Source organism: Halichoeres trimaculatus, unplaced genomic scaffold, assembly GCF_033239565.1.
Source record: "Halichoeres trimaculatus isolate MK-OKI-2021-1 unplaced genomic scaffold, fHalTri1.1 fHalTri1_scaffold_18, whole genome shotgun sequence".
In the NCBI taxonomy this organism is placed as follows: domain Eukaryota; kingdom Metazoa; phylum Chordata; class Actinopteri; order Labriformes; family Labridae; genus Halichoeres; species Halichoeres trimaculatus.
Window position 1 is genome coordinate 13,527,247 of NW_027437196.1, and position 24,746 is coordinate 13,551,992.

The following is a 24,746-nucleotide window of genomic DNA, read 5'->3' on the forward strand; positions in this document are numbered from 1 at the left end:
TATTTTATTTATATTCAGAATGAAAGTAAAAAAAGCACTGCAGTTACAGCATCAGAGTTCAGGTGGTCAGGTCTTGGTTTTGTTGGGTCAGTTTGGCTCTGGAGCAAGGTTATTACAGTTTTGCATTTATCTTTAGTTTTGTTTTGACTTTTTGTTTGCACTTCAGTTTAGTTATAATTAGTCTTTAAAGCTAGGTTTCTAGTTTGGTCCTGTTTTTACTTTTTATTTCTTAGATAGTTTTAGTTTGGCTTTGATCGGTTTCAGTTTTAGTTTAGTCTTTTGTAATACAGAGTAGTTTTCAGGGGTGAGATTCTTAAATATCACAAAAAGCTTTGTGTAATAAGAACTCCAAAACATACCTTTTTCAACATTTCTACTGTGAACAGATGAATGACCATACCACAAAAGTATCAACTGTCACTCCACGTTACTCTATCTGGCACTGGGTGAATTGTAAAAAGACTAACACTAAAGACATTATCTCTTTATTATATGCTTATTTAGGTTAGTTTTTTAAACAAAAATTCATCTTTTTGGATGATTTTGGAAAGCATTATTAGAGTTTTTTCCACCTCTTGCTTTTTGTTGTTTTGTTAGAATTTGTTGACTATAATAACCTTGCTATAGAATACATTTTGTCTATAAACACTGGCTAAAGTGTAGTCAGGAACTTTGATGCTACAATATGAACTTTTTCAGGGGAAAATAAAACGTTTTTTTAGTGGCATTGCACATAACCCAGTGCTGTTCTTGCAGGGGGTGAAATAACTACTAGTGTCCACTAGATGGCAGTGTGCACCACTAGGAAATATATGACAGCTGCAGCTGACCCGCTGTGTGTATCAGAAATCTATAATCTTTTGTTGTGAGGCCATTAGGTTCAAACTATTCCATGTTTTACCATTTTTTTTAGTTTGACTGTTTAGTGTTAAGGATTTATAAAAAGTTTAGATAATCATTTTCACTCTCTTCACAGCATTTCCTAATTCTGTGCAGTTGAAAACCATTAAATACTTTTTTTAATTTAACATCTGGCGTGTTTTTACTAAACACACAGGATATTTTATCTCCTTCTGAAAGCATTATAAGACTTTTTTTATACCATTTAAATCTGTTATCAATCTCTGTGTGTGTGTGTGTGTGTGTGTGCGCATGTGTGTGTGCGCATGTGTGTGTGCGCATGTGTGTGTGCGTGCATGTGTGTATGCCTGTGTGTGTGCCCAGTGCTGTAGATCTGTGTCTACATGTGTGTGTGGACCACTTAATGTTTGCTGTTTAATCAGTGGTGAATGGCTGGCTGGTTATGTGACAAATAGGTTATCTCATCCCACCTCAGTACTTTACCCAATATTTACACGAATTAGCAGCAGTTTACAGAGATAGGGCCAGCAGCTGACATGGTGATGTGTGTGTGAGAGAGCAATCAAGGGGAAAACTGTGAATCTGTTCAAAGATTCTATTTCATTTCAGTACGTTACATTAGTAAAATAAATCTCGATTTTCGGAATCAGGTCTGTACACATAACATATGTTGTAATCCTCTTTGTGTACAATAGTGATGAGATAAACCTGCAGAGGTTGTCTTTCTTCACTCTCCTAACCCTGCAGGCCTGGGGTCAGGGGATTCAGAGTCAGGTGTTATCAGGACTCAGTTATCAGTATCCAACAACCTGAGGAAGAAAAACTCATGAAAAAAATCAAATGCAATCAATCAATCAGTGACCATGTTGGCATCTAAAGCTCTTGGTATTGATTGGAAGGGCTTGAATTTGGTTTGTTGCATTTAAATAAAATGAAAGATGCCCCCTATTCGAACAATCCCACAACTCTCTGCTTCAGACCCTGAAATGTCTGTTTTTCTTTGATACTACATCTCTAAATGCTCTTTCTTTGCCGTATATTTTAAATTATCCCATTTCTCTCCGGTAAAGCTTGTGTGTTTGTGTGCTAACATACCCTATATGTGTGCCACTGACTCATGGGAGTTACTGATTGAAGGAACTTAAAGTAAACAGAAAAGCAAAGAAGGACAAAACGAGGGAGGAGGGCAGAAAGACGAGGCCTGTGGATAAAAGCTGTGAAGCACTATGAACTCCTTAATCACACACATCTGACACACACAGATTGAGTCTGTCAGCTCAGTCTGCAGCTCAGAGCAGCCATATTGACCTGGGGTGTTACACATTAACCATACACACACACACACACACACACACACACAAACACACACTCACAAACAGTGGATTATAGGACGTGGGCACAGACAGGCCTGCACAGTGCAAAAAGGAGAGAGCGTGGAAATGATGCGCTTCTTCAAGTGTAAGTTACTTGCACTTGGTTTAAAGGACAAATTCACACAATTGACAGCATTTATGATACTTGTATGATTTTAAAGTATTTAAATTTTCTCATGTGTTTTGGTTGTTTCGGATTATCTACAGACCTCATTGTCACTGGGCACTGGAGCCTTGAAAGAAAAAGTCACTGTGTACTGCAAAAAACTGATATCTTAGCAAATGTTAGTGTCTTATTTGAGAAAAAAGTCTATCATTAGACTTAATATGAGCCACATTGGTGTGAGAAATCCTTAAAAATGTCTTATTTCAAAATATTTAAGGACAAATGTAACACCTATATTACTTGTTAAGATTTAAAAAACAAGAAACTAAACAAGTAAATTTTCTTATCCACTGGCAGATTCTTTTGCTCTTTAAAAGCAATTTAGGAGATTTTTTTGTCTTTAAATATCTTAATATAAAAAAAATCTGGATTTATCAGGTGAATGTGGCTCATATTAAGTCTAATAAGAATTTAATTAATCAAAAAAAGACATTAACAGTTGCTTAGGTTTCCAGTTTTTCAATGCCAGTACGTTTGAAACGTGTTGTTGGGGAGTGAGGAACAAAAAGTGGGTGAAATTACTCATTAAAAATCCACACACAAAGGATTTCTAAATAATAAGGAATGAATAAGCATGGAAGTTAAAAAGATAAACATCATAATGTCACATTAATAGTAAAGCGAACATGGTGGAATTTGGAGAGTTTGAGTGTTTCCAATAGGATGATCTGAAATGATTATCAGGAGACTCATGGAGGATATTCAGGTTAAATGGAGGCTTATTCAGAGAATATACTCTAAAAACTCATCACTCGTAGAAAATCACCAAAATTGATTGTTGCTTGTTGAATGACAATTTATATGTTTAATATCTCTGAAAAAAAATTAGGTCAACATTTCCACCTGAAAAGAAAAAAATACAAAACCAGAAAAGAAATGATTACCATTAGCAGTGATTTGTAAACACTTTATTGAAGTGAGTGAAGTGATTTTTTGGTAATTGAGCTGAAAAATCTCGAGGCCTGACCATCCTCCATTCTCATTCTCATTCTCTCCTCTTAATATGTGCACATATTTGTGTCTGTGTGAGGATAGACCTGAATGTTTAACGAAGCCACGAGGAAATCCCAGTGTGCAGGCCAAACATACTGTATCTGTGTGTGTGTGTGTGTGTGTGTGTGTGTGTGTGTGTGTGTGTGTGTGTGTGTGTGTGTGTGTGTGTGTGTGTGTGTGTGTGTGAGATAGATGGAGCGATAGTGTGTGTGTGGTTATCATTGCTGGGGTGTGTGTGTGTGTGTGGTCATATGTGAGTATTGGGACAGCTGTATTGATCCTGGCCCTGACAGCAGAGTGGAGGGAACCGGATGGGAAGAGGAAAAGGTTGATAACAGTGTCAACTGACCCAGGTATGTTCACCTGAAGCGTGGGAGGGCAGCGAGGTAACGCCCAACAGGTTCTCAATAGGCCTCATTCACAAAAGTGAGTCAAAGGTTTCATATGAGAGCAGGACATGGGTGCACAGGGTGAGCGCTTATGTTTGGACAAGCAGATAGTGTTATTAGCTGGTTAGTTTCTTTTCTTTAGCCAAAATATGTTTGCCTTTATAAAGAGTTATCTTAACCTTTTAGAAATATCCGTTACACTAAAGGGATATAAGCAAAAAAATACCCTTTCAAAATTCACACTGACAAATTTGTAGATATTCAGGGATTTTTTAAAAAGGTATTACTTTAATTCAGTGTTCAGAATCATAAAATGCCATTACCTCAAGAAACGTTGATAGTGTAATTCTAGCAAATTGGCCTGAAGGAAACCCTTGAAAAGATCAGATAAGACACACAGCACAGTTTTTTTTCTGACCATTTATACTGAATTCATACGGTGGCCGGTTAGTGTCAGACGATTTGCAAAAGCAATAACAAGGGAAAGCAAAAACACATTGGAGGTACCACCACAACAGCAAATGATCATTATTTTTTAACTTCATTATAGTGCTTATTTTTCTTTATTTAACAGTTATACGTCATCTGTGGTCTTATGTTTAGTTTTATGATGCAGTCATGTTATAACGTTGGCATCACAGCTGAAGGTGAAAAGGAAAACAATTATTTACTTAATTTCACAACTTTTCTGTGTCCATCAGGATAACTGTCTTCTCAACTTCTTGCTTGTTGCTTTTGCAAATCGGCTGACGTCTACTGGCCACTATGGTGGCCTGAGAGCTCATAGCACTGCAACCTAAGAAAACATATGCAAAAAGACAAAACACAAGCAAATTAAGAAAACATCTTCGTCAATATGTGCAGCTTTTATAAAACGTGCTGCAAAAACCATGACACAACACATTAGACAAACGCTCTGCAAATACACCACAACACAACAGAAGTGTTGCCAGAGGTAAAAGTAACACACATGTCCAGACCCACTTGTTGTCGACACAGAATCATGCAATCACAATGTTGACTACATAAAAAACACTATTATCATTTTCTTGCACAATTGACGGAAAGAGAACCATAATAGAGCTGAGACTGAAAATCCTCAGCAACAACAAGTGTGTCGGGACATGTGCATCACTTTTATATGTCCTCCAGAAACATTTCCATTGTGTTGGGGTGTATTTGCAGAGCGTTTTGCCAATGTGTTGTGTTGTGGTCTTTGCAGCACAATTTGCTTATTTTTTGTCTTTTTGCATGTTTTTTCCTGAGATGCAGCAATGTGAACTCTCAGGGCCACCGTAGACCACTGCAAAATTCATAAATATTTACATTTTTCTGAATTAAATCCAAGATTTAGTAATGGCCGTGGTTAGTCGCTTAAGGCAACTAATGTGCATTCACCAAGATAGATACTTCTGATGCAGTTTGCTAGTATGTTGACAACTTTTTTTTTTTACTTTTACCAAATATTTTATTCCAAAAACACCCCTTCTTATTTGTTTATGCGGCTACCGCTAAACTAAAATTAATTTAGATTTTTAACACATGACTGTTTTATGTTATATAAACAGCAGCCAGAGAGTAAACGTCTAAAAATAATCTCTTAACTGTTTGAAGGTTAGCCAAGAAAGCAAATGCTAATAGAGTTAACATGCTGACTATAAAAGTGTGTCATGTAATATTGTAAAATCTAAATTGGCTAATATTAGCAGTAAACCTTGGACTACTGGACTAAGTCTGAAACAGCAAAGTTAATTAACATATTAACCTCAGCATGTCACCCTTAATGGTGAACAATTTCCTTCTCAGAGGTGACAAATACCTGCCTGAAGCAGGTTGAATTAATTCACATTTCTTAGTTAAAAAAGTTTTTCTTGAAGACTAATTTCTCATCAATACATTTCTGCTATCAGAAAGCAGCAGGGGACGGATGATAAGATTAAGATTAGAGCAGTAAATACTTTGTGTGAGAGATTAACGGAGACAGACAGTCGCCTCCCTTCACACACACACACACACACACACACACACACACACACACACACACACACACACACACACACACACACACACACATTACCGTTAAAAAAAAAAACTCCTGCAGGGAGCCTTGGTGACATTTTAAAAGCACAAATCAATCAACATGAGGGGGAAATAACTCAAGAAACTTTTATGATGTTTGAGTATCACTACCAGGAATAAGTAAAACTCTGGATCACCTGCAGGTAACACCTTAGCAGAGCTGGAGAGAGGCAAATGTTTTTAAAGGTTTGAAGAACATTCATATAAAGTTGTTAGAGTAAAGATGTGAAAGTAGAGAGTCTGCTTTGTTTTTTTTTTTTCATTTCTTTGAACTTTTTTATTGATTACTTTTTAACTGACACGAGAAAGAAAACCCCTTTTCCTCTCTAAATGGTACATTCCATATAGATGAATTTATCACAGGTGAGCAGCTGGTTGCAGACCATTCAGTGTCCTGTCCTTTTACTGCTATCTTTGTGTAATCACAACACTTCATCTGATGTCTCTTATTAAAGATGGGAAAAGGTTGCAAAGCCAAAAAATCTATGTTTGCCCATTTTTTGATTGTAAAGCTAAATTCAGTTAGTCCTGGAAGCTTGAGGCTCATATTTGCAAACACACAGGGCTGGTAAGTGGTTCAGACTGCCAGGAGTCCAACAGAAATAAGGAAAGAGAAACTGTTTTGAGCGGTGACAAGAGCTTCTGCACTCACTGTCAGCTTACCAGACATGAGCTCAATCACAGAAAAGAGAAACCCAAAAGTTAGGCACTATTATAATTTCCACAGATAATAAAACAGCGTTTTCCTGACACCTACCAAGCTTCTATTTTCTCTGTCCTGGAATCAGGTGTCTGGCTAAAGGATGCAGAGGTTTTGTTACAACAAATAGCATGAAGAACCACATGGTCTGAGTTCACCAGCACCAGAAGAAGCACTACAAAGTAGGGATACATGATATATTGGTATCAATATCAATATCGCCTGATGTTGGTCATTTTTTTAACATATCGGCATCAGCCAATGTGTTTAAGTGGACTGATATTTACTCATTAGCTGCCAGCCATTTTTAAGAGCATCTTGAACAATCTTTGACTTTTTTGGGGGGTGGGGGTGTCAACAAACCACAATTAATTGCTGCAACAGTATACCTCAAACTTCAACAACATTCAGTAGTAGTGCTAAAAAATCACAAGAACTGAGTATTAGTATTAGACCTACTGACTCATTCTGCCCCGGAGGACAAAGAGGAGAAGGGTCAGCTCAAGTGCACAAGTGTTCCCTGAACAGATACGTTTTCAGACTTCTCTTAAAAGTAGAAAAGGACTCTGCAGATCGTATAGCGTTAGGTAATTCATTCCACCATTTTGGCACAACAGAGAAGAGTCTGGCTAGTGATTTAGATCCGCGCTGGGCTGGGAGCACCAGGCGTCTTTCACAAGCAGAGCGTAGTAGGCGAGAAGTAGTGTAGACCTGGATGAGGGACCCCAGGTAGGCAGGAGCTGTCTTTGTCAATGTTTTACAAGCCAGAAGAAGAGCTTTGAATTTGATTCGAGCTGCTACTGGAAGCCAGTGGAGCGAGATTAACAGCTGGGTGACGTGTGCTGTTTTTGGCTGGTTAAAGACCAGACGTGCTGCTGAATTCTGGATCATCTGCAGAGGTTTAAATGTACACTCAGGGAGGCCTGCTTGGAGGGAATTGCAATAGTCGATGCGTGATATCACAAGGGCCTGAAGCTGCATGGCCTGTTGTGTCAGGTAGGGTCTGATCCTTCTGATGTTAAAGATATTTTTATATAATATATATATAATCTATAATATTGTTTTCTATGACCATGTAAACACCAAAACTACCTAAGAGGAGTAGGCGAGGAAAACAAGTTTGAAAATAAAGTGAAACGTATTGAAAAAATCAGTTTGCATGATTGTCAGTATCATCTCAGATTGTTTTTTATTTATTTATTTATTCTTTTTTTTTTTTTTTTACCAATATTGATATAAGTGAATATCGGTTATCAGCCATTACATCAATATCAATATCGGTATCGGCCAACATTTTCATACCAGTGCATCCCTGCTACAAAGTTGAAGTTGAGAGTTCTCAAGATGAACGTCAAGTGTCTGCATAACAAATGCAAAAACAAGCCCTATCTGTATTTTAATTTTAAATCCTTGTAGACTTTTCATTAGACTTGTGCTGTAGTTGCTCTTTTGGTGGCTGTGAAAGAGAATTTCCCACTCATGGAAAACTGAAGCATCATGAGGGTGTACATGCAGGTTGGTGACTACCCAGACAGCTAATTTAAATATCTTTTGAAAAAACTCCCAACCATATGCATTACTGTGGAAGGTTATCCCTGTGAGGATGCCGAATGCAACTTTAATGGAAAGACATGGACAGAATATCTGAATCACAGACAGGAACACACAGGTTTGAAAAACAGACTGTGCTACGTACCTGTGTCAGCGTGCTGATGTGACCTCTTTGTTCAGTCAAGGTTCAGTGTGTGGAGTGTAAAAAGCTCTTCAACCATACTTCCTTCTTGTGCCTGCTTAAGCTCTGTGTTCACTCTGGGGAGAAGAAAAACCTATCATGTCCCAAGGAAGGCTGCGAGAAGACGTTTACTCGCAGCTTTAACTTGGAGAGCTTTGTCATGAAGGTAAATGCACTACACAGGCACGCATAGGAAATATTAGGCAAATATGCTTTACGAGAAAGAGAAACATTCAAGCGCTGATCTGTACTTTAGATGGGTAGACACCTTTTTGTGACTTTTGGCTAACCTGCATCTGAAAATGCTGGAACACTGTTTGGTAACTGGTCTCGTTCTTAATCAGGGAAGCCTGCGGGGACATGGAGTACTGCACAACCTAACAAAGAAAAAGCTGAAGGTTATTTGTCCTTGTGAACTTTTTACTCAGGGAATTTGACTTTCCCCAACTTCATTTGCCCTTTTTTAAAAGAAAAAACATTAGTTTTTTCCTTTCCCCCCAGAAACTGTATCCTAAAAAGAACCAACGGTGGCGTGTAGCAGAGCAGCTCAGACTGGCTGCTGCAGCCAAACGATCACAAGTTTATAGGAAGACAAACCCCGAGGCCTCTGCATGTACAACTCTCTGCTTGTATGAGTTGATTTAGAGTGGGACAAATTCTGGGACTTTGGTGATATTTTGTTCCGGCTAATATAAAATAAAGCACAACACACTCTGCCTGAATCTGTGGCTCTCCTGAATCAGAAAATCACTCTTGAGCCGTTAATCCTCTGAAGGAAATGTTTATTAAACAAACAGAACACACATTCACACACATGTATAAAACTCCAGCTGATTGGACAGCTGGCTGTCATGTGATGAGGCCTGAGGGCAGGTGAGCCCCCAGGGTGCGGCAGGTTTTCTAATAAGGCCTGAGGCTGATTCAGCTGGATACAGCGCTGGTGTTGCAGACAATCTTGATTTGAGTGATTATAGGTCATTCTCCTAAATGACAAAAGATCACAGGCTACTGTTTTTATTCTATCTCTACCTGCAACGATGCATCCACCTGAATACAGCCCTGGATTCTACAACTGCCTGGTGAGGTGAATACAGCACAGATCACAGCCTGTTAACAGTTGCAGTACCATTCCTCCCTGCTGGAGTGAAGACAACATGACCATATGAACTCAGCAGTGGGTGAGAGTGCAGTCTGTCGAGTGACGTGGCACGATCTGGATCAGGTCCCACCTGGTCAGGACAGACTCGGTCCTGCTGGGTTTACTACAGATCTGGATGCTTTTGGTCCTAGATTAAGCCCGGTATGGAGCGATGTACAGTGGCGTGTACCAGTTCACTTTGGCCAAGGTTGTTCCCGATATAGAACATTCTGGGTGGACTCAGCGCGATGAGGATCTGGCCCCGCTTACACCAAGCTGCCAGGCCAGGAGACCACAGTAAGCGCCACCCGGCTGCGCTGCTCCTTCAGCATGGGGACCAGCGCTGAGTGGCTCATCCCGGCTGTCGACAGGCCGTTCACCGCCACGATCATGTCACCACATCTACAGACACCAAGAGATGATGAGTCAGTATGGATTACAAACAGGACGACGTGGCCTCTGAATATGGAACATCATGAGTACTGTTTATTTAGTGGCTTAATAATGAAGTCTGAAAACAGTGAAAGGATGAGGCAAGCTGAATTTGTTTCTATAAACAGCTGAGATGATTGCTATGTAATGATGAGTTGATTGTTAAGAGATTGAAAGCAATTCTTATTTTTTAAGGTAGTTTCTGTGTTAGAAATCCCAAATATCACAAAAGTATTAATTCGTTTTGGCGCCTCAAACGGGATATTTACTGGTTGTACAAGTCTTTTGTGGAAATAAACTTCATTCCTAATCAGTCACATTAGACAAATAAACAAAAAAAAAACAGATTAAGATTAGAAAAAACTCAAATTTGAGGTGCTGAAACTAACAAATCCCTGCTTAAATATTAGACAACATGCGTTTGTAAAAGGTCAACATTTTCTAATTTTCTAATTTTACAGATCAAGCTGTTTGTTGAATGAAATAACAGCCATCTCTAGTTCTCAACTAAAAAATCTGACTTTTCTTACAGTTACAGTTTCCAGCTTCAGACCCCACATTTTATGAACAGTTAAAAAAAACAGTGGAAAATTTTCCTTTAACAAATTATAAACTACATACCAAGGAAACATTAATCAAGCTGGAGTAAATAATGCATTAGTTGAGGACTATTTTCAGATTCAGACACATTATCACTCTGTTACTCGTTCACAGCAGGAGGTTTGTGAGTCAAAACAAGCTACAGCGCCTGTGTTTGTTTGTTTGTGCCCTGGTCCAACAGAGCAGCTTACTGATGTGTAGTGAACAACAATGGTCCTTTATATAACAAGAGACCATCCAGCATCAGCTCACACAGACAATTCTTTAAATAGGAACCATTTTTGTTCATCTGTGGCTTTTTATCTTTATTTTTAAAACTGAGAAGTCTCTTCTAGTCCTTTGTAACAGAAAGGTCCCCATACACTATTTTTCTCCTGTAAAAAAAAAATCCAGGAGCTGATGTAGCTCTGTTTATGCTAACTGAATTCCTCTTCTGATGTACTTTTTACATTTTTCAGATCCGTCGTTGCTTTGTATGTAAAACTTATTCTTTTGTGACTTCTGTCTCAAAAGTTGAGTTCAAACAGATTAATTCCTAATATATTGGTTCTTGTTACTTTATGACAACTGCTAAGATACATATGACGTGGCAAAATGCTCAAGCACATCTGACTTCTTTTAAAATTTTAATATCTGAATGAAAAAAGGATGAACTTCTTCACATTTTTTAAATATCTTGCATTTAACTAGAAAGAATAAAATAAACAGAGCAGGAAACGTTCTGTGTCGCCCTTCTTGTACATGCTGAGGGCGTGGTCATAATCACGCCATTCTTATCACCCTCCTCCTGTAGGTCACTTTATCTACCTGCTATTGCACCACGGTGTCACGGCTAACATAAGCCACAGATAGCAGCCGATCACTCACTTGAGGCGGCCGTCGTAGTACGCAGGCGTGCCGAGGACGATGGTTTTGATGAAGAATGCCTGGTTGCCATGGCTCTCCTCATATCCCCCAACGATGCTGAAGCCCCAGCTGCCTGGGTGGCTCCTACGCAGAACAATCTCATGACTACTGTGCAGGTAGCTGCAAGAAAAGAAGAGAGAGCAGCGTGAGTCTTCAAAGGAACACAGCCTCAGTTTTAAATGTCTGTTATTAGTTTTACACCTGTATAAACTGTTAAAAGTCGAGAAAAAGGCTGAGTCACTGAAGAATTTAGTCTTTGAAAATAACTTCAGGTCTGCCTTGAAATTGAGATCTTCTGCTCCCAGCAGGACTATCCAGGTTAAATATAAATAAATAAAACACTTTCGTCCTATTTTATATTGATGCAGCTTTCACTAATTTTCAGGATCTTTGGAGGAAAAGCAGGTAAACAGGAACGAGTTTGACATGAATCTCAGACCAAGGTTATAATAGTTTTGGATTTGTCATTACAGTTTAGTTTTAATTAGTTTTAGAGCGGGCATTCTAGTTTTTATTTGGTTTTGATTTTTGCAACAAGGCTCAGTTTTAGTTTAGTTTTAATTAAGTTTCTGTTTTGTTTTAGTTTTTCATACCTTATTAACCAGGTGCAGGATTCAAAAAAGTCAGAGTAAATATTTTGTAACTGTTTTTTTTCAAGTCCAACATAGTGCTCACTGCTCAGTTAATGCTGACACTGACTGTTGGCTGCTGCCTTAAACACGTGAAAATAATATAAACTTGATATAAAAAATATAAACATAAATTATAAAAAAAACAATATAATATGAGCTTTAATAATTAGAAACTTGGACTCTGTAACAACAAAGTCAGACTCACATGAAATGTAGCTATTAAAGATGCTCTGATTCATTGCTCCCCTGCGTTTTGTCGCAGCACAGCGCACAGCCAGTCAGTGCAGTAAACAAGCACGTCCCAGTACGTCACTATGATGGTGCTGTACGGCACTGACAACTGCCGAAAACTGTCGTAAAATTGGTTGGGAAAATGTGTCGGATTAATTTAAATCGTAAAGGCTATTAATATTATCAAAAACGATAACCAAGAAAAATTTGTCTTTAATTTTTGTTAGTTTCAGTTAGTTTTGTGAACACAAGATACAGTTTTAGTTTACTTATCGTTTTTGTTTTCTTTTCTAGTTTTTATTAGTTTGAGTTAACTGCAATGTATTTTAAATTTTTTGTTTTCGATTTTAGTTTCGTTTTAGTTAAAACAAAGTATCTCTCATTAAAATGTAAAACCTGACTTTTCACACGACTCTGAGATTAGAGTTGAAAAGCCTCATTATTCCCGAAGGTTTTAAGATTAGGTCTTGTATTCTTCTTTGCCAGTTGCTGTTGGAATCTGTAAAGCATGTTTATATCACCTTGATAAGCTATAAAACTGTATAATATGTCCATAATATGTGTAGTATCTGTAGCTTAAGAGTATACCATTAACCCAACCATCCATAAATACCCAGTAATTGACATATTTTGCCTATATTTGTAAATTACTGTAATTATTTTGTACAGAACATAAATTTTTGCACTTTCTGCTTGTTGCACTTCTGTTTGTTACTCTACTATACCATACTTTACTATACTTGCATATGTATAATGACAATAAAGTGACTTTTCCTTACAATTCTGAGACTGTGGTAAGAATTCTGACTGATTCTAATTGGTGAAAATTTTATTTAGAGTTTTTTTTGTTTATTTTTTAACTCTGGTCCCTAAGAAGTCTCGAGTCTGCGTAGGAAATGAGCTGCTCCGGTTTATTGTTTCAGTAAAGTGCAGTTCATTGTGATAACACTCACACGAGACTAAGGGATTTAAAAATCAAAGGCTCCTCTGTAATTAAGCCAACCACGGGTCCCAGTGATCTGTGTGCACTCACCTGGGTAAGCCCAGCCACATGACCCACGAAGGGGACCAGTTGGCATCAAAGTCGCTGTCGTGTGTGTGAGGCAGCAGTTCGTCGTGGTCATGCTCCTCCACCATGCTGACCTCCAGCACCCGCAGCTGGACGGAGGGTGAGGCAGCGCTGGCCTTTAGGGTGCCCACAGCTTCCCCGTGGCTCAGGTACGTCAGGTCCTGTCCATTGATGCTCAGCAGGACGTCACCTGATGAAGAGAGGAGAGAGGTTGTGATGTATCTGATCAAGGTGAACCTTCTTGTCATTTCTTAGAGGGTGCTCACCTCGTTTGATTCGTCCGTCTCTCGACAGGCAGCCGTGCGGTTGGACGCTGGTCACAAATATTGGCAGCTCCCCGCTCTTGCTGCCCCGCCCTCCTGCCACCGTCATGCCCAGAGACTCGTGGGGCTCTTTTTTCACAGTGATGTGTTTCTCCTTACAGGTCACACACTGGGAAAGGTCCTGGGACACACACACACACACGCACACACACACACACACACACACACACAGAGGTTCAGTCTCCTGAAAACAATAAATCTAAAATACTCCTACGACATTAGCATAATGACAGACATGTTACACATATTGTGCTCACTCTGTGAGTGCTGGTGCGAGAGAGATGTATGGGCACAGGACTCGGGGTGGAGCTGTGGTTAGGCAGGAAGTGATCAAGGCAGTAGAGGTCTCTGGTGGAGCTTGATTTTGGCGGTGGAGGAGGAGGAGTCGGTTTGCTTGGTCTCCCAATCATCAGATGGACACGCTCTCCACTGGCCTAGAGAGTCAGGATCAGTGATTTAGGGACGCCATGTTGAAGATTTTAAACATTAAAGTAGCCGGAAAATATTTTATAGGCTTCACCTGTATGATCTGTGCAGCTTGCTCTGGGGTGCCGTGACGTAGGTCCTGTTCATTAACTGCCAAAACTCGGTCGTTACTTCGTAGTCTGCCATCCTTCGCTGCCAGGCCACCATCCAACAGATCCAACACAAACACTCCTGACTCATCTGTCCGCCGCACCAGCTTGATGCCGAGCTGCTCTGACGAGTCCCGCTTGTGCAGAGTGATTCTCAGTGTGGCAGGGCTGGACGGGGCACCCTCAGGGGTGGAGCAGGGAGCGTGGGGCACAGCTGGGGTGGAAGAGGAGGAGGACGAGGATGGAGGTGCCCTGGAGGCACAGCGACGCTCCCTAAGCACAGTCAGCTGTAAAGTGGTGCAGGGACGTGCCAGAGTGGAGCGAGCAAAACTGTGGGGGACGTTACTGATGTCCACATTGTTCACCTTTGTGGAGAAAAGGGGAGAACTAAAGTTCAAAACTGGACTAACTGCCTGATAATACAAACTGAGGGCACAGGGTTGGCTTTGTTTTGGTCTCCTTCAACTGTTAAGCACAAATTTTGGTGTATTTACCTAAAGCCTAAACAACAGCTACAAGACTCTGTGGCCTGGACCATCACCAGAACACCCTCCTTTCACCATATCACCCCTGTGTTCCAGCAGCTTCACTGGCTCCAGGTTAAATTCAGAATCACTTTCAAAATCCTTCTGTATACATTTAAGGCCACCACATCTGGCTCCCTCAGGTCTTCCCCCTCTCTCCATCTCTCTTTGCCCTCTGCCCGTCTCAGCACCATGGGTATCAGAGCTTTCAGTCACTCTGCTCCCCATTTCTGGAAATCACTTTCACCTCACCTCACCTCAGAAACATCGACTGCTGCTCCATTCAAATCTAAACTCATAACACATCTGTCTCATGCATTCTCCACTCCCACTGATCCATTTAAACTCTATGTCACTTCCATTTGTTGTTTTTTTTATCTCAATTGTGATTGTCTTTTTAATTGTGTTTTTAATTAACTGTACAGTGTCCATGAGTGTTTTGAAAGGAGCTTTAAATCAAAATGTATTATCGTTATTATCATTAAGACAGGTATTTTATTGATGACTGTTTGAAGAGTGATTAAAAAAAAACACTTTACCCTCCTTTGTTTACTACTTTGTTTACTACTTTGTTTACTACTTTGTACGCTACTTTGTACGCTACTTTGTACGCTACTTTGTACGCTACTTTGTACGCTACTTTGTACATTAAATTGTACACTACTTTTATCACCACTTTGTACGCTCTTTTGTTTGCTATTTTCTGCACTTGTGAGAATGCTACTTTGTTTGCTTACGGTATGCAATTCTGTTAGCTATTCTTTTTGCTACTTTCTTACCTACTTTGTTGGCTACTTCGTACACTACTCTGTAAGCTACATTGCATGCAACTCTGTTCGCTACTTTGTATGCTACCTTGTATGCTACCTTGTAAGCTACTTTGTAAGCTACATTGTTCACTACTTTGTGTGCAACTTTCCCTACCGTCCCTACTTTGTACTCTTCTCTGTTGGCCTCTTTGTTTACTCCTTTTTAATGCTTCATTGTTCACTACATTAAACCCAACTTGATACACCACAGTGTATGCTTCTTTGATCGCTTCACTTTTAATTTGCTACTTTGTCTGCTTCTTGGTAGGTTACTATATTTGCAACTTTGTACACTACTTGCTACTTTATACATGTTTTGTACACTTCTTTTTGTATTCTTATTTTCTTACTTCTTTGTATACTTTTTGTACACATTTCACTTTTATGCACTTTTTAGATTCACTGTTCTAAAAGGATATTTAGCATGCTGACTTTTTTACCCTTTGAACAGCCTCTGTCTCGTTCTAAGTTTTTAGTTTAAGTCTGCTCTTTTTGTTGTTTCCTTCCTTTTTTTCCAACACTGACATAGAGTAGAGAAGGTTCCAGGAGGTGAAATAGGGAATTGAAAAGTACCGAAACCACATGTGAAACTGTCCAGATCTCCTACCTGCAGTATCTGATCCCCAGCTAGCAGCCGCCCGTCTCGTGCGATGACTCCGTCTCTGTACACTTCCTGAATCACAATGTTGATGAGAGGCGTCTCATTTCCTCCTACTATGCTGATGCCAAGCTCCACATATGGGTTTGCTCGGTGGACCTCTATGGCAGTTATCTCTCCTTCAGGAAGTGAGGGCAACTTCACACAGCCTTAATAAACGAACAAATCACATTACACGGCTGCATTCTACAGGCTAATTTCCACATCTGCCTGACATAATGCTGCCTGAATATGATTATCCTGACATATAAGGTTACACTGTAAGTTAGAAACACTACAATACTTTATATCACTGATCACTCAGGGGGGGATGTCATACCTTCTTCAGCAGAGAGAGGGGGAGACTCAGGGCAGTCCCATCCAGAGGAGGTGGAGCTGACAGAGCGGAGGAGGTGGATGCATGGATTACTAAGAGGCCGCTTCACCCTGGGGACCACACACTCCAACCCCACCACACCTAAAAGAAAAACCAGATGAGGCTCAGTTCACACTGCATGGGCTGATGTATAAATTTTGAGAGATTGGATCAAGGAAGTTGATTCACTCACTGTCTTCTTCCGTGCTCTCTTCGAAGGCGGGGTTATCAAGGCCGGCCTCTGTCCACATTGGCCCATTGGTGCTGGTGTTGTTGGGTCCAGAGGGTGGAGAAGGTGTGCGGTCTCTCAGGTCTGTCTGTGGGGAGTGTGGCGACCTGGGAGGGCTGGTCCCCGTCCCTCGCTCATCCCCACTCTCACACCTCAGCCCCTCCACACTGGTCTGCTGACACCTTGTCCCAGGACACCTTACAAGAAGCAACAGGTGTCAGTTTGTCAGTCAGTCGGTCACAGTTTTTTTTTTGATGACACATAGATATATATATATATATATAGGAAGGATTTTATTTGCCAAGAGGAACATTCTGATAGCCAACACAGCTTTTGTGAAATTGCAGTTTAAATTTTCTTACACTTTCAGATCAAATTACATTTTGTAGAGTGCCCATTGCGTGGATTACACTTTGGATGAGAGTGGATGACAGCACCACTCGTGTTGGAAAAAATATATCTGTACGTTCTTCCAAACCTTTTTACTCCAAATGCAACACTATCATTGCACAGGTGCAGATAACTTGTAAAGCAGAATGTAATAAAGTTTGTTTGAAAGAGATCCTGTGCAATGGAAATGAAAAACATTTCAGATAATGCATACTTAAAAAGCAGATGTGATATGAAAATGTAGCAATTTCACAAATTCTGTGCTAGCAATCACCTCTTATCCACTAAAAACCCTACTTTTGAGACTAATCTGTCGTTTTGTTTATGTCACTAAAATAGAAATCTCCACAGCCTGGAGGATGAGTGGGTCTATTACAGTACCAGCCTTTGACCTGCAGTGTTTATTGTACAAACATAAAACTGTTCTAATTTGGATCAAAGTTTTTAGCTTTCCGCTCTTTCTCCCTCTTTTTTTTAATTTTTTTTAAAAGATTTTTATCTTTTTTTTAAATTCTATCTCTCCCATTCATTTAAATAGGGCTGTGGTTAAACTTTAAAAAACAAATACACCTCCTAGAAATGTTTCTCACATCCATCTGCCGTGGTGGTATATAGTTGTTATAAGGCTGCATTGTGTTCAAGTCCTCTTTTCTCTGAAAACTTTCCTTTTCATTAGTTATTAGAGGTTAAAAAACAGGATCTTACATCATGTTTATTGATAGCTGTGTCCAAAATCACACCTTATTCAATATAGTGCGCTAGTGCTCGTACACTGTGGTCCACTCAATGTATCCCACAATGCATTTGAAAGGCAGTGTGAATGCGATGTTCACAATGTGAGCAAAATTATCATCATGTTTGTGGTTCAAACACAAGAGATAGCTGATTATATGGTTACTGATAACATGAAATAACATTTCATACCGTCAAAGAATAACACTAAGCTCTCCATTTAACTCTCAGACGAGCGCGTCCCACAACTCCAAGCAGAGAAACACCCAGAACAGACAATGGACCCTTAACTGCCAGTCGAGGATGGTGCATTCAATGGACATTGTAATTCTCAAAAAGAAAAGAAATTGTGGCCTGTTTCATACAGTTAATGGTTGGGGCATGAATAAATGGTTGTTATCAACCAGTTCTTACATTTTGGATCTTATTACTTTTTTAAATTACTTTTCAGGTCAATGTAATATTTTGGGTTGTTGTTACAAAGCGGGCTTTACCAAGGATGCATTTGTGTGGGAATATTTGTGGGTGCTTGGATTTATCTTTGCATAATGGACCACGCGTATGCTTCCTTCACATGCTTTCCATGTGATAATGCACACTAACAAGCTGATAAATCTTTACGATTTATTCTCCCTAAAAATACATTCACGACACTCTTTAAAGTCTCTGCAGCGTTGATGTTGAATCATCATCAGATCAAAAGCAGTAGATATTCAGTCTGTGGTTATATACAGCAGAGAAACCCAGCAAATAGATACAAAAGCTAAATTTAATGATGATAAATCACTTGATCATAACATATAGGTCAGACTAAAAAAAAAAAGTCCGGCCTTTTTAAATTCTCTCTGCAAAAATAAACATGAATCAAGTGAAAATGGATGCATCACTTCTGTCCCACAAATAGAAACTCCTCACAGGAAAATGATTAAAAATAAACCCAGACAGACTCAAAGGATCAGCATGGTCTCACCTTAATTGACTGAGGTGTTTACTCCGAGAAGCAGCTACAGTAAGAGCTGGGTGGTTCAATATGAAGCCTCTGTTTGTTCTCTGATGATGTAGAGAAATATTGTTGTCCCATGATTCTTTGCTTTTGCCGTTTGGTAAATGGTGTTTGTTTTGTGATGTGACCAAATCAAATCTTATTCTTCTGTCTGGTTGAATTCAGATTCATTTATCCAAATTAGTTTCCAGTAAGAATGAAAGGGAGCAGTTGTGTGAGAGAAATATGTAAAACCTCAGTGATAAATGTGTAAAATGTAACAGGTCATGCTCGTACAAATCCTTAAATTTAAACACTCAAGTGGCTCCGACTCACACACCTTCATCGACAAAATCCTCCAGCCCACCTTGACCGCTGGGCAGCACTGCGGCCTGGCACTATCTCCTTTTAATCTAATGCCCAGTGATCCCTAATCATCAAAATAAACAAAGTTGATGGTCCAAGTCGCACAGCAACAGCCGCCTCTTGGCTCCTGTTGCTATCTTAAACCTAAGTCTTCACATTATGGGGAGCAGCGAATGCACGTGGTCAACAGAGGTTTAATCTTACAAAAGAATGTCACGTTAGTCCGCACAGTGACCTTGTTTGATCCGCCTTAAACCATCTTCTCTTGTCTTCTCACATGACATGATGTGTGCAGCCTTCGCTCTGATGGAGCCATCTGTTGATGTTATGATTAAAAGGCCTGGACAAGGAGACCGTTGGTCCTAAAGGGTAAATGAACCTTAACAGAAGTCTGGAAAAACCAAATCTTGCATTCTCTTTTGTAGTTAGAAAATCTCATTACACATAATATAAGCCACAATCACGTGTCAAGCTCAGTAAAATATTACAAACAAATCTAGATGGCCTGAATTGCTTTTAATGAAAAAAACGGGATGTTATCACTTGTTGCTGATAGAAACCAAGTGTTTGTAATTTTCCAAAGTTCCCTGGAACAGCGTCTTATTCAGACCTTACACTTTGTTTGTTGTATCTTTAAATAAGATCTTACATTTGGACCTGCCTGGTAATTGTTGCTCATATGTGTATTGAAAGATTTTTATGAGAAATTAGACAAAACGTGTTAAGACTGACGTTTTTGGTGGGTTTCACAAAGGTATAGTCTTTGCTTGACTGTGATTTCTTAAAAGATGAAATAAAACCTCTCACAAAATAAAAAGTCAGAGGCAACAAACCCTTGCTCACTTTAATACACTCAGGAGTTAAGCTGCGACAGCTTTACAGCTTAGGGTGGCTAATGTTAGCTTAGGTAATGCTACCTCAATTTAGACAGATATCATTCTTCACTGACTTTCTCTAAAGTGAGTTTGCTTTTGTTCTGATTCCCCTCAACAGGTGTTACTCTCACCTTAAGTGTCCCATTCATCCCATAATTATCACTTGGAACAAGAGTGTTAAACGCATTGAATAATTCACCGGATGCCTCAGAGACATAATACCGTCTGTCTGTGGCGGGGGTCTCCTGTAAAAACAGCTGACTCATGAAAGCTTTTAGCAGCAGGTTAGCGATCTCGTTAGTGTGAGCTTGTTAGAGAAAATCTCTCTGATTGAGTCGAGGTGTTAGAAGGAGACAGGATTTCCATTCCATAAGCGAAGGGTGACTGCTGCTTTGAAACAGACACAATAGACGCTTGTCCCAGAATCAATAAAGCTCAGCGTTAGCACTTTGAACGCTGAGTTTTGACATATTTGAGTCATGTTGTGACAAGAGGATTTGTAAAAGTTAAACCACAATCAGCTGAGTAAATCCTTCAGGTGCTTTTATCCTCATCTCAATCATTGACACAACGTCCTTCAACAACCTGACAACAGCCTGCCGTACAGGAAACTCTAAAGCTAAAGCTCAACACACACCATCTCATTTTACAGTGGGATAAAAAGCAACAGAACAAAGCAAAACAGATCGAGCAAGGATCAAGATGCTGACAGAACAAAAGTCAGACACCAGTGATAGAAAGAAAATCTATGACACCCCGAGTCTCCCCATCCTGCTGTTTTGGACTCACCACAGGCCCGGGTTGCCTTTAGCCGTCTCACAAAAAAAGTGGTTGAAGAGGTCTCTGGTGTTGAAGTTGCTCAGCATGATTGCAGACTGAGAACATGGAGCTCATGGTCCATGGCTGCGGTAGGGAACCACTAATCCCAGTCACATGACCTACAACCCAATAATCCCCTCAGGGTTTCACAGCACCTGGTCCAAACGGGCCAAAAGCCAAGACGTGAGGATGGGCTGAGACTCTAGAGGTTAAGGATGGCGGGTAAGTCTAAACTGATCTGGACTAAGGACTGCATTAAGTTCTCGTCAGAAGCAAGTCAACCAGAGAGTTGGACGGGCTTTGAATTCAACTTAAAGCTTTTAAATACTTTGAAACAACTCTCATACTCTGAAGCAAAATGTAGAAAATTCTGATAATCGTTTCTCAGAGCCCCTCAAAAACTTTCAAACTTTTTTTGTCAAACCATCAACTCAACATGCAACATTTTAACTTTACAACCATGGAAGACAGAGCAAAGAGCAGGTTTTGTTTCTCTTCCTGAGGCAGCATCAATGAATTGTGGGAAATTTAGATGTTAAAAGAGTACATTTGTTGGACTTTATGGCATTAACTACATATAGCTCTAAAAAATCACCTGCCTTAACAAATTGTCTGAATGCTGAACACTAATAATCTGCACTAATCTAGAATGTTCTTTATGTGCCCCTTGTCATTTGCACTGTGTTTGATCTATGTGTGTGGTGTGAACTCATGAAACATTCATCTCTTCTGTCTGGATGCTACTTTTATTACCTGTGTTTCAGGTGTGCCTCCAGGTCACATCTTGGCATGCTGAGGGAGCAGACCGGGGTCAAAGGGCACGACACAGACAGCTTGTCCAGGAGCTTGTGAACCAGGATGCTGGACCGACGACACGCCTGCAGCTGCAACCGCGTCCGGTCTAATGGGCAGAAGTCCCTCTCCTGGAGGAAGCTGCGCAGACACCGGGCACAGAAGGTATGTCCGCAGGGCGTGTCGAGCGGCTGCACCAGCGGCTGCAGACAGATGTGGCACACCAGGTCGTCGTCCACCTCCAGACGGTAGTTGTAGAGGTGGTTTTCCCAGCTTCGGTGGATCTGGCCGCATTCCGGACACAGAGCCTCCAACGCTGGCTCCACTGGCCCGGCGACAGCCACCTCGCAGCCCGGGCTGCCCATCTCTGCTCCTTCCTCGCAGCTCAGCTTTGGCACGAATGACTCCAGTGGGGCAGCAGTGTTGGGAAGGGGCACACACACTCCTATCCCATAAGCTTCACAGGATGAACAAGTTGCAGAGAGGACAGATGCCCCCCAGTGGCTGATGGTACATCACCCTGCAGGTCAGAGGGCAAAGCAGGAGGGTTAAACAGCTGTTTCAGACAAACAACAAGTGTCTGATTATGTGCCCGTGCATTTATTCATGTGGCAAATGCTTTGTGCACGTGTACCCACGAGTCTGCATGCGATCGGGAGAGTGGCACTGTGTGTATATCTGTGTGTGTGTGTGCGGAGATTATGTATTGCTGCTCCTGTCCACTAATCTGGCAGTATAATCTCTCTTTTGCTCTCGCCTGCTGCAATCTTCCAATTCCACAGAGAGGGAATTATCTGGGATTGAGGCAGAGAAGGGACACAGATCAGGGGAAGTTGGATTGGGAAAGCAACAGAGAGTGAAGAACAGTGCCAGCAAGAGGTGGGAAGGAACGAGGGAGAGGAGAAATGATACGAAGAGAAGACAGAAACAGATTAATGGGAGAGAAGAGAGGATGGGTTGAAGAAAGAGATGAGTGAATAGTGGGCGTTCTCTTAAAAACCCAGCAGCAAACTTGATATTTCTGGCTCAGGCTGTGTACAGATGCACTCAGTCTCCTCTGCAACAGAAGGAGAACATGCCTACAGCAAAGTCTTGAAATAAAGCACTCCACAGAGGATAGCGCTAATGCACTGAACTCGCCCATCATTTCCACAGTGTTTCACATCCACGGCCATTCAGTCCTTCAGACGCTCCATCAGCCGAGCCCCCCTGTGGGCCTGCCTGCTGCTGCCGGCGGACAGCAGAGGGCGTGCCTCAGCACACAGAGGGCCGGCCAAGCCACACTGACTACCTGCCTCTGTTTCCAGCTGGGGGTCTGCTCCTGTCTCCATGACGACCTGCAGCCTGTTCTGTTCGGCGGGGCTTGACATTCAGAGTGTAGCTGGAGAAGGATGCAGAGGAGCCACACAAACAGATGCACTCCTCGCAGCAGGATGCTCTGCTCCTCCCTGCTACAGCCTGAAAGCTTGTCATACAGCGCAGATAAAGATGAGAGCTCTCGTCTCGTCTCCTTGGCTACACATTTCTGTGACAACCTCTCTCTCCTGTCTCCTTGGCTACCGGACCGGTAGTTACTTATTTCATCCTCCTTTAAGTACGTGCTCCTGTCTGTCTGTGTGTGACTGGCTGCTTGTGTCTCTATCCCGCAGCTGGACATGAATTAATCATGAGGACACAAGGCTTCTCTGTTCCTATAACAAAGCTGTGACATCACCACATCTCACACACACACACACACGCACACACACACACACACACACACACACACACACACACACACACACACACACACACACACACACACACACACACACACACACTGACTTGTAGACTTGTGCATGCATAAGTGTACACAAGCTAAAAACACACTCACACGTCTTGCACAGGGCTTTTTAGGTACTAGATCCTGCAAATAGTCTTTATCAATAAATAAAGGGTTCAGGTTTTCACTGTGGCTGCAGTTTAGAGCCCGGGCCATGAAAAGCACTTAAATCTATTTTAAACACAGCTCAACTCTGTAGCAACAGATTCCATCACACAAGTCAGCTGAAGACTGATAAATGCCTGTGAAAAATCTCTCTAAATCCCACTGAGTGTGTGTTTCTGTGTCTGTATTGGGACCCATGCTGTTTCTGTCATTGTTTATGAAAAATGACAGTCTTGGCCCTGCACCTGTCTCTGCTCATTCATTAAGAAATGACAATCTTCTCTTACAACTCGGGACAATCCAGGAACAATCTAGTCCCCAGGAATGACATTTTTAAACAAGATGAGTTGATGTTTTAGGCCACAGATTAAAAATCTCAGGTCCTGTCAGCTTAGCCTACATTTTCATAAAGCCCTATTCGTCGTCTCGTATCTTAAAAAACCCTGAAAGGCTGATATTCATTTACAAGAACAGGCCTGCTGCTCTGTTTTATAGGCTGCTTCTTTAACAGGCGTACATGCAATGATAACAACAAAAACTGACACTTTGTTAGACATATCCTATCATTTTTTATTCGCCGTCATTGTCCCAAATTACCTTGGCAACGCACCAAATGAAATGTCATGATCTGTGAGCTACCCGCAGGCGTTGAACACATTTGATTAGACAAGAGCATTTTTTTAATCATTACCCCCATCTGTCTGACTCCATCCCGCCCTCCACGAGCGGAAAAAAAAGCTAGGACAGATGAAGCGACAATGGCAATATCAATGCACAGACATCCACACGCTGACACCGTTCATACAGGCACGGATTATAAACGGTCTGTGATGTTACCTGCTCCGGCTGCTCCTCTGCGCCGTGCACTCCGGCCCCAAAAAGGGGGGATGATTATTAGCTGCGGGACCTCAATCACGCATTCACCGCAACGGCCCAGTCCGCAAACCCGCACGAAAACGCCCCCGTGCCTTTGGCGGCGCTGGCCCCGCCCATTACTGTCCGTCAACGGTGCTGGGCGGGGCTAGTGGCTGTCAGTTCCGAGCAGAGTCAGTGCGAACTTCCAAAGAGCCTGTTTAAAAAACAAAAAAT

At 41.1% G+C, this 24,746-nt stretch overlaps 2 protein-coding genes across 4 annotated transcripts; one reads left to right on the forward strand and one right to left on the reverse strand.

Annotated features, from left to right (window-relative positions):
• The first annotated feature begins 2,300 nt into the window (after positions 1 to 2,300).
• Positions 2,301 to 8,938, forward strand: gtf3ab (general transcription factor IIIA, b). The gene is given in 10 exon segments (XM_074694065.1): positions 2,301 to 2,319; positions 6,317 to 6,452; positions 6,489 to 6,560; positions 6,647 to 6,743; positions 7,558 to 7,562; positions 8,003 to 8,076; positions 8,150 to 8,230; positions 8,293 to 8,459; positions 8,638 to 8,691; positions 8,795 to 8,938. Coding segments are annotated over 10 exon segments (849 nt in total).
• Positions 8,939 to 9,117: 179 nt separating this feature from the next.
• lnx2a (ligand of numb-protein X 2a) lies at positions 9,118 to 24,644 on the reverse strand. Of its 3 annotated transcripts, none has more exons than XM_074693211.1 (11): positions 24,495 to 24,644; positions 21,692 to 22,250; positions 16,739 to 16,971; positions 16,510 to 16,647; positions 16,140 to 16,339; positions 14,145 to 14,564; positions 13,882 to 14,058; positions 13,568 to 13,745; positions 13,266 to 13,491; positions 11,331 to 11,489; positions 9,118 to 9,833 (listed from the first exon to the last, which is right to left on the reverse strand). In XM_074693211.1, the coding sequence occupies exons 2-11, from the start codon at positions 22,093 to 22,095 to the stop codon at positions 9,698 to 9,700; spliced, it is 2,271 nt and encodes a 756-aa protein (XP_074549312.1). In that variant the 5' UTR covers positions 22,096 to 22,250; positions 24,495 to 24,644; the 3' UTR covers positions 9,118 to 9,697. The 3 variants fall into 3 exon arrangements, with proteins under 3 accessions (XP_074549312.1, XP_074549313.1, XP_074549314.1); XM_074693212.1 differs by lacking the exon at positions 24,495 to 24,644 and adding an exon at positions 23,026 to 23,299; XM_074693213.1 differs by lacking the exons at positions 21,692 to 22,250; positions 24,495 to 24,644 and adding an exon at positions 20,909 to 21,050 and having other exon boundaries at positions 9,120 to 9,833.
• Between the last annotated feature and the right edge of the window lie 102 nt (positions 24,645 to 24,746).

Bases quoted from the DNA above. Each gene is read 5' to 3' on its own strand.
- lnx2a (XM_074693211.1), bottom strand. From the start codon at position 22,095: ATGGGCAGCCCGGGCTGCGAGGTGGCTGTCGCCGGGCCAGTGGAGCCA. The intron at 16,972-21,691 runs GTAATAAAAGTA...GCTTCTTGTAAG, and splicing joins GAGGCACACCTGAAACACAG to GTGTCCTGGGACAAGGTGTC. The intron at 14,565-16,139 runs GTAGGAGATCTG...TTCTCCACAAAG, and splicing joins CTGGGGATCAGATACTGCAG to GTGAACAATGTGGACATCAG.